The sequence below is a fragment of the Myotis davidii genome, unplaced genomic scaffold, assembly GCF_000327345.1.
Source record: "Myotis davidii unplaced genomic scaffold, ASM32734v1 scaffold72, whole genome shotgun sequence".
NCBI classification, from domain to species: domain Eukaryota; kingdom Metazoa; phylum Chordata; class Mammalia; order Chiroptera; family Vespertilionidae; genus Myotis; species Myotis davidii.
In genome coordinates, this window is record NW_006284618.1 from 6,731,635 (window position 1) to 6,741,009 (window position 9,375).

Genomic DNA, 9,375 nt, shown 5'->3' on the forward strand with positions numbered 1-9,375 from the left:
CGAGGACCCCGGCTACGACCTGCAGGACATCTGGAGCCAGGAACCAGAGCCCGAGCCCTGCTCCCCGCGGGTGCCCGTGGGGACCCTGGAAGAGGAGCAGGAGCCGCACCCACCCGCGCCCAGGCCGCCCAAGAAGGCGACCAAGGCCAGGAAGGCGCCCAAGAGGGAGAAGCTGGCTCCGGAGACGCCTCCGCCGGGTAAGGAACCCGCGGCGCTGCACGGGGCGGCGGAGGGGGCGCCCGTGGCCCTGCCTCCCTGCGGAGGGGCCGCAGCGTCTGCGGGATCAGACGGCTGGCAGGGCTGGCTTCCCGGGTCTGCTTCTGGGAGGAGAGGGCCCTGGAGGGCCTCCTCGCTGCCCCCCAGCCTCTGTGGAGCCTGCACTGCACACCCCGAGGCCCCTCGCAGTTCCCGGGAGCTTAGACCTCACGGGCACCTGACTGGGCGAGGCAGGGCAGTTGGGCAGTTGCCCAGGGAGTGGGGTATCCCTTGTGCCAAATGTGAAGTGTCCTGCCCCCACACTCCTCCTCCGCCTCCTCTCAGCCTCCCCCCAGGGCGCTTTCTTGAGGGTGAGTGTCCGATTTGGGGGTGTGAACGGCTGGTGGGTTTGGGCACCATGGCCTCTGGGGCAGCCCATGTCCCCTTTCAGCTGCCTCCCCACCTCCGGTTCTGGGGGTCCTGGACCCTCTGCGCAGCTGAGGATGGCAGAGGCCCTGCGGGGAGCGGGGGCAGCCTGGGGTGCGGTGCCTTCCCTGCACCCCTCCTTCCACCCTCTGGTACTCCCACTCTCCAGCCCCGTCTGGGGCAGTGACTTCCATCCGTCTCTCACTCCTCGCGTGGGGGCTCTCTCAGTGGCCCCCAGGGTCTCGGGGCCAGTGGCACTGGGCTCTGTCCTGTGTTTCCAGGCTGGGGAGCGAGCGCCCAGGCCACATTCGCAGCTGGCAATGGCCTTCCCCAGGCTGGCGATGGGCAGGTGGCCCTCACAGCCCTGCTCGGAGGGGAGGAATCCCGGGTTAGACGGTTCAGGAAGGTCTGCGGTGAGTCTGCGGAGGGGGAGGGGGAGGGGGGATGGAGACTCAGCTCCTGCCCCGTGGACCCGTGTCCACGGCCCTTGTGCACGTGCTCGGGGCAGGGCTGCCCCTGAACTTCAGTTCCAGGCAACTCTGTGAGTCAGCGGGCAGCTCTGGGGTTGTGTCGCCCCGGACAGAGCCTCCCAGAATTCCCAGTACTTTCTGCAGAGTGATCGGCACTGAGCTGTGGAGAAGGTGGGTGGGACGGGAGTGGGGGAGACTCTCATATCGGCAGGACACCCACTGGGGCCCCTCGGAGCCACAGGCGTAGGCGTCTCGGCGAGCCCTCCCATGGCCCCGAGTGGGCGTCCATGGACACTACAGGCGGGGAGGCCGGGGCTCCGACGGGTCACCCGCTCGTGGTCAGTGGCTTGGAGATTTGTGTTTTCCAGCACAAGGCCTTTCTGTTCTCTCATCTGCATCCAATTTGCATGTGTTTATTTTACTTCAGGGAAGACACGCATGCCGCCTGGTGTTTACTGGGGGTGGGGGTTGGGGGTGTGGAAGGCACCCCAGATGGAGGGTCCGGGGACAGCACGGGACACCCCGGTCTGGGCCTCAGCTCCCTGTCCTCCCAGCCTCCTCATCCGCAAGAAGCAAGATGGGCCCCCGCCTCACTGTACTCTGCTGATTGTTCTAGAAGCGTCTCCACACACCTCCCATCGTGTGCTCGCCTTCGTTAGCTCTGTGCTCAGCACGGGGTGCAGGTGTGCTGAGGGGCTGACCCTCAAACTGGAAGCAGGTCCTTGAAAACCCAGACTCGGCTCCGACTCTCAGCTCGGGCCTTCCTGGGGGGCTGCCTCCGGCTGCCATGTTTCTGATGGGCTGTGAGGGGCGGTGTAGAGCACCCCCAACTATGACAAGCAAAGTGTGACATTTATCACCGACTTTCAACTCCTATCCTGTTGGGGGATGCCTTTGGCCAGTACAATCCTTCACCCTGGACCCCAAGTTGGAGAGATTGGGTTAAGAATGACCTTGAGCCTGGCCGGTCTGGATCAGTGGTTGAGCATCGACCCATGAACCAGGAGGTCATGGTTTGATTTCCAGCCAGGGCACATGCCCAGGTTGCGGGCTCCATCCCCGGTAGGGGGCGTGCGGGAGGCAGCCCATCCATGGTTCTCTGTCCTCGTGGATGTTTCTGTCTCCTTCTTCCTTCCTCTCTGTTGAATCAGTAAAAACGTGAAGAAAAGAATGGCCTTGACGAGGGGAGTAGGTGACAGTCTGTGCTGTTAGTTGAGGGAAATCACTGTTTCCCACGTGAGGTGGTGGCCGGAGGTCTGTGCTGCTCCTGATGGAACAGAAGCGCTCATGTCTGCATCGTGTCATTAGCAGGCACTTACTGACGGAGGGAGAAGCGACACGGGCCAGCTGGGGTGTCAGGTGAACTTCAGGACGCAGCTTCGCGGGTGGGACGCGCAGGCCCCGTATCAGCTGCTGTCTAGGCGCTGAGGCGGTGCGAGAGGCCAGACGCCCTGAGTCAGAGGGCGAGGGCCGCGGTGACTGACGGAGATGCAGACCGAGTGCTCTGTCTTGCAGATGATCGAAGGCCCTCGTCTTGCGTGAGGGTGGGCTCGAGGGAAGGAGGCAGGCAACTGTTCTGAGCGCAGGGAGTTCTGTCTTCGCGTCACAGAAAGGCTGGCTCGGGAGCCGGGCCCGGGAGTGTGACCGTGTGTGAGTCTCGGCTCTGACTGGGGCTGCTCTCTCACCCCCACAGACAGGTGCAGTGGGTCACGTGCCAACGTCCTGGCCGGCGTGGACAGCCGAACCCTTAGGGGAACTGGGAGCGTTGCAGTTTTGCATGAGTGGCTGATCGCCAGAGAGGCAGAGCTCTGCTGGACTGAGTAGCCCCGAATCTTTAAAAATTGTTAAGTTTTTATCTATGACAATAAAAGTGTAATATGCTAATTAGACTGGGTGTCCTTCCAGACATCCTTCTGGATGACCTTCCAGATACGGCTGGGGCTGCGAGGGAAGCCTGGGTCCCAGGTGCCAGAGGGAAGCCAGTGCCGGCAGCTGGGGGAAGGAAGACCTACTCTTGCATGAATTTTGTGCACCGGGCCTCCAATTTTGAAATAATTACAGACTCACTGGAAATTGCAAAAACCAGTACAGTGAGGTCCTGTGTCCCCGTCGCGCAGCCTCCCCCACTGACAATGCCTTTGAGGACTACAGTGTGGGAATCCTCACCTTGGCAGGCTCGCCATTTCGGGCCATGTGTGAGAGTGTGTGTGTGTGTGAGTGTGTGAGAGTGTGTGTGTGAGTGTGTGAGTGTGTGTGTGTGAGTGTGTGTGTGTGTGTGTGTGAGTGTGAGTGTGTATGTGTGAGTGTGGGAGTGTGTGTGTGTGAGTGTGTGTGTGTGTGTGTGTGAGTGTGAGTGTGTATGTGTGAGTGTGGGAGTGTGTGTGTGTGAGTGTGTGTGTGTGTGTGTGTGTGTGGTGTGTGTATGTGTGTGAGTGTATGAGTGTGTGTGCATGTGTGTGCGAGTGTGTGTGGTGTGTGTGTGCATGCGTGTGTGAGTGAATGTGTGTGCATGTGTGCGAGTGATTGTGTGGTGTGTGTATGTGTGAGCATGTGTGTGTGTGAATGTGTGCATGTGAGTGTGTGTGTGTGAGTGTGTGTGTATGTGTGTGTGTTGTGTGTGTGTATGTGAGTGTGTGTGTGTATGTGTGTGTGTTGTGTGAGTGTGTGTGTGACTGTGTGTGTTGTGTGAGTGTGTGACTGTGTGTATGTGTGTGTGTGCATGCGTGTGTGAGTGAGTGTATGTGTGCATGCGTGTGTGTGAATGTGTGTGCATGTGTGCAAGAGTGTGTGTGGTGTGTGTGAATGTGTGTGAGCGTGTGTGAGCATGTGTGTGTGTTCTGTGAGTGTGTGTGGGTGTGTATGTGTGAGTGTGTGTGTATGAGTGTGTGTTTGTGAGTGAATGTGTGTGCATGTGTGCGAGTGTGTGATTGTGTGGTGTGTGTGTATGTGTGAGCATGTGTGTGTGTGAATTGTGTGTGTGTGTGTGTGTGTGTGTGTGAGCATGTGTGTGTGTGTGTGTGTGTGTGTGTGTGGTGTGTTTGGGGGGCTGTCCTGTGCATGTAGGATGTTGAGCAGCATGCCTGTCCTTGACCTGCCAGATGCCAGTGGCACTTTCCTCCCCGCGTCCTAACAGTGTCTCCAGACATCGACAAATGTCCCCTGGGCTGAGAGTCACTGCTATGTGCACCATCGCAGCCAGGGAATTGACATGGGTTCAGTGCTATTGACTGGATTACACACCTCGTATTTTACCAGTTTGTAGGTATGCTCGTGTGTGTGTGTGTGTGTGCATGTGCATGTGCGTGCATGCACACACATGCATGTGTGAGTGAGTGTAGTTCTCTGCAATTGTTCTGGGCATGCAGGTGTGTGGAACCACCACCGTCAGGACCCAGGCCTGTGGGCCCTTTTCTGAGGTGCAGGAACTCAGTGTCATGGAGTTCCTGAGTCCTCCTGGCGAACGTCGGTGCAGCCCGGACCTGCAGGGCTTGTAGGAGACCCAGGGGTGGTGGTGTGTGCGGCGAGTCTGGTTCTGTGGTTGACCTGCGTTCTGCTCACAGCCTCTCTTCCGGGCGCTGCCCTGACTGCCAGGACCTGGTCCTCATCAGGACCCGCCTCCTCGCCCCCCTCCAGTCCATGCAGCAGCTGCCTCGAGCAGAACCCAGCAGCTCCAGGTGCCTGCGGCTTGGGGGGGTCCAGGTTCCCCATTAGCCCAGGCGCAGGGCAGGTCAGGGCCACGTGGGGGCCCCCAGCGAGGGGGAGCGCATACTTTGCATGTCACGTCAATGTTGGTGACCTTGGTGTGCGGCCCGACTATTTATTTACTTATTTATTATTTTTTGTGAATCCTCACCCGAAGGTATTTTTCCATTGATTTTAGGGAGAGTGGGAGGGAGAGGGAGAGACAGAGAGAAGCAGCGATGTGAGAGAGACACATCGATTGGTTGCCTCCTGCACGACCAGGGCCGGGGAACCTGCGACCAAGGTACGAGCCCTTGACCAGGATTGAACCCGGGACCCTTCAGTCCGCAGGCTGACACTCTATACACTGAGCCACACCAGCCAGGGCAAGAGATCTGATATCATGGCATTATGTGTTCGCTTGAAGAGTTAAACCAAAGTGGTTTGACCTGATAAACTCCCTACAAAATTCCAAGGGAAGGGATATTTTATTTAAAAAAAAAAAAGTTATTTCATACACATCAGCAAATAGCTTTCAAGACAGCACCTCTCTTTCCAGAATGTTCTCCAAAGTCAACGATGCCTGCTGGCAGCCCCCTGCCTGGCCGTGGCTCGGAGACCAGGGCTGGTGCCGGGGAACGAAGGGGGGCCCTCCGTTTGGGGAGCTGGATGGAGGCTGTGGTTCTGAGAAACAGTCACTGTGCTCCCCATGCGCCTGGCGCATGCACACAGCCAGGACTCACGGTGGGCGCTGCCTCCGGTGCCCGCGTGCTGGCAGCCTGGGCTGGGAGCCTGCACTTTTGAGGCGAGGTCTCCGCCGGGTGTTCCCAGGGGCGGCGGAGCCTCGCCCGCAGGCTTGCAGTTTCCAGCCATGGCTCTGCCCTTTGAGACCTTCTCAGACCCTCTGGGGTCCGTGGATGGCCACCCCAAGGGCTGACGGCCCCCCTGGCTGGCATCCAGCCCACTACTCGTGGGCACGGGGGCTGGTGGGAGAGCTCCGCTACCTTCCGTGTTAACTTCAGACGCTCATGTCACAGATCTTTAGGGAACAGTGAGTCCTTGCGGGGCATGTGCAGGCATTGGGCAGATTTTGTGTAGGATCCAGAGAGAGCTGGCATCAAAATTTTGCTCCACCACCTCGGGCACGCGTGGCTCCTCCAAGCCTCGGCTGCTCCCGGTGGCACGGGAATGGCGGTGAGCACGCTTGCCGAGGTGGTGGTGGGGGGGTGGTCAGGCGGTCCCCAGCAGCCTCCCCGTCTTCGGAGGGGCCGTTCAGAGGCACTTTCCCTTCAGTTCCCCAGAGTCCCCGGCCGGGCGGCGTCCCAGAGGCCGTGCTCAGCACACAGCCCGGGCTATTGGCGTTTCCTCCTCCACATCTCTGTTCCTGCACTTCATGAAATCACCTCCCAGAGACACGCCAGCTCCAAGGCATTGTCTCAGGCTGTTTCCAGGCCGAACCCAAACTGAGACAGGCAAGTGCCAACGGCGCCCGCACAGTGCTGGGCACATCCCCACCCGCTGCTGTTGGGTGGCGGTTCTTTCCTTCAAGAGCTCCTTACTTGGTGGCCAGTTAGAAAGGTGGCGACGGCTGCAGAGAGGCCAGGGTGCCCTGGGTCCCTGATGGAGACCACGCCTTCTTCACAAAAGCTCGCCCGGAGGAGGGCAGAGGCTGGTGGGGAAGACACAGGGGAGGAGGGTCGGGAGGGCTTTTGGTTGATTAATTGGTTGTTTGTTTGGTTGATTGGTTGGTTGGTTGGTTGGTTGGTTGGTTGGTTGGTTGATTAGCTGGTTGACTGGTTGATTGGTTGGTTGGTTGGTTGGTTGGCTGATTGGTTAACTGGTTGGTTGGTTGGTTGATTAGCTGGTTGATTGGTTGATTAGTTGGGTGATTGGCTGGTTGGTTGATTAGCTGGTTGATTGGTTGATTAGTTGGGTGATTGGCTGGTTGGTTGATTTTGTTGTAGCCCTCGTGAAAGGCTTAGAAAATTGCAGTGGTATCTCCATCTCCACCCCAGACCATCCAGGTAACTGAGTAACAGAAACAAGTCCCTCCTTCAACAACTCAGCCTTCCTTCAGGATTCATCTGATCCCCAGGGAGACCTGCTTCCCAGGGAGTTTAGCCTCAGAGCTGGGTGAGGACACAGGCTGTTCCCTCCCCGTCCTGGCCCTTTTGCTCACACCCCCTGGAGCTCGAGTTTGCAGCCCCATCGTTTAGGATTTTCACGGTCACCCTCCCGGCTCTCACGCGTGAGGTTCTCTGCAGATGTGCATGGGGGGCAGGGCTCTAGGAAGCTGTCATCATTGTCTGTCTGATGCCCGAGGCGGCATCTCTGGGAGCTCCGGAGAACCCTCTGCCTGGGGAAGGCCTCCCTCCTGTGTGGGTTCCAGGGCCGAGGGCCTGGGCTGAGCCCTGCGCCAGAGGCAGTGTGGACCCTGCTGGGCTGGAATTTCCTGGGGAAATGCAAAAATGCAGCGAAGGATTTTTCAGTTCCTGGGTTTGCTACTGTAGCTCCTTGAAGAGCGAGGGAAACAGCCTTTCTTATGAGCCCAGAGCGTTCTATTCATCACCACGGACCAGAATAGACGCGGCCGGGCTGGCAGCTCCATTTGCTACTTTTAAGGAATTCAGCTTTGTCACGCAGCCCAGATGGGGATGTTGATCTAATCTGGCTCCTTCTCTTTCCACTTCGCTCTCCTCTTTCATCTGGACGGGCCATGTGTTGCCTTTCTTGCTGGGAAGGACCTGGAGTGGAGTCAGACCCCAGCTCTGCCCGGCTCTGGGGGTGCCCGGGGGTCTCCCCTCTGAGCCTCAGTGTCCCCACCTGTGACATTCCGTTCATGGTCAGCCCCCGCCCTCAGGGGCACCTGCCAAGAAGGGATGCTGTCATCCGTGCGAAAATGCCTCATGATTGTGAGTCACACTCCACAGGCCGGGCTGTTGGTCTTTCAGCAACGGAATGGTGCTCTGTGATGGGAGGGGCTCCATCCGCATATTAATGATGAGCAGACGGAAGCTGTCTTTTTTTAAAAAATAAATATATTTTATTGATTTTTTTATAGAGAGGAAGGAGAGGGATAGAGAGTAAGAAACATCGATCAGCTGCCTCCTGCACACTCCCCACTGGGGATGTGCCCGCAACCCAGGTACATGCCCCTGACCGGAGTCGAACCTGGGCCCCTTCAGTCCGCAGTCCAACGCTCTATCTACTGAGCCAAACTGGTTACGGCCGGAAGCCGTATATTTTAAAATATATTTTTATTGATGCCAGAGAGGAAGGGAGGGGGGGAGAGAGAGAGAGGATCATGGATCGGCTGCCTCCTGCCCCACATTGGGGATCGAGCCCACAACCCAGGCATGTGTCCTGACCGGGAATCCAACCGTGACCTCCTGGTTCATAGGTCGACGCTCCACCCCTGAGCCCCCAGAAGGTGCCTTGCTCAGGGGTGACCGAGGCAGGCTCTGCCCGGAGCCCTGGGTGTGGGTTCCGCGTTGCTGTTTCCTCCCTGTAATTGCCATCCAGTGACGGAGGCGGGGGGGGGGGGGGGGGGGGGGGGGCGGGGGGTGGAGCAAGTGATCAGAGGGAGATGGGGGTCCCCTGCCCAGGCATGATTCCTGGGCCAGAGGCCTCAGGCCTGGGCAGGGGTCAGAGCCAGTGATCAGAGGGAGGCTTCGGGAGGGTGGCTGGGCCCTGCCTGTTGCCCCACAGGTGGGTCCCGGGCTCAGGCGCTCAGGGCGGTAGCACACATGCCCACATCGGGACCTTCCTCCGATCCCCGGAGCCAAGCAGCACGTTCGGTCCGGGGTGGGGACCCGGCGTGCGGGAGGCGAGGCTGAGGCTGTGGCAGGGACTGAGCTCTGGACAGCTGCTCTGAAAAGAGGAGACCCCACCCCCCGGAGACCCTCCCACAGGTGGAAGCAGACATTTCTCTTTCTTTTTAGGTAAAAATGGCAACAGAAGAGGCGTGAGAACCAAGAGCCCCGAGAAGGCTGCCGGCGATGAGCAGGGCGTCCCCGTGGCCCCCGGGGATGTCAGGGCGGGTAAGCGAGGCCAGTGCCACCCCGGCCGCTGCTGCTGTTGGAGGCATAATTATAGGATTTGAGCCTTAATCAATAAGCAAGTCCAGTTCATAGTGAGTCTAGGGAGATTATACTTAATTCTTAGCATAATTTATCTACTCGAGGGAGGGAGCCTCCCTCCCGTGGGGAATGTGAGCTCTGGGCCCAGAGGCCCCGTTCCAGCTCCGTGTGATCAGATGGACACGGTGGCAGCCTCTGGGGCCCGGGAGGGTCAAGGTGCCGGCGGAGAAGGTGCCGCTGCCTGAGCCTTGGACGAGCAGCTTTATTTCCTGGGTGTTCACCCCGCACCTTCCTCTGCTTCAACAGGGAGCCCCTCAGAGTCCCAGCGCCCCTGGGGAGGGGGAGGGGAAAGGGGGCGGGGCAGGACCCCACAGCCAGGGTCCCCTCACAGCTGAGTGTCTGGGCTCCTGGCTCCCAGCCGGTGGCGGCGTCTCAGGGTCTGTGATGGGGGTCAGAGGGCGCTGAGATAAGGCTGCGATCCCTGCTTTCCCAAGACCCCGAGGGAGCGCCCTCTGGGAGCCCGC

The 9,375-nt window shown here is 59.1% G+C and overlaps 1 protein-coding gene across 1 annotated transcript in view; it reads left to right on the forward strand.

Annotated features, from left to right (window-relative positions):
• Window positions 1–9,375, forward strand: part of CPXM2 (carboxypeptidase X (M14 family), member 2) — an 84,219-nt gene that overhangs the window by 40,120 nt on the left and 34,724 nt on the right. The window contains exons 3-4 of the mRNA XM_006754990.1: window positions 5–197; window positions 8,714–8,812. Coding sequence (XP_006755053.1) covers window positions 5–197; window positions 8,714–8,812 — 292 coding nt within the window. The remainder of the gene's footprint in view (window positions 1–4; window positions 198–8,713; window positions 8,813–9,375) is intronic.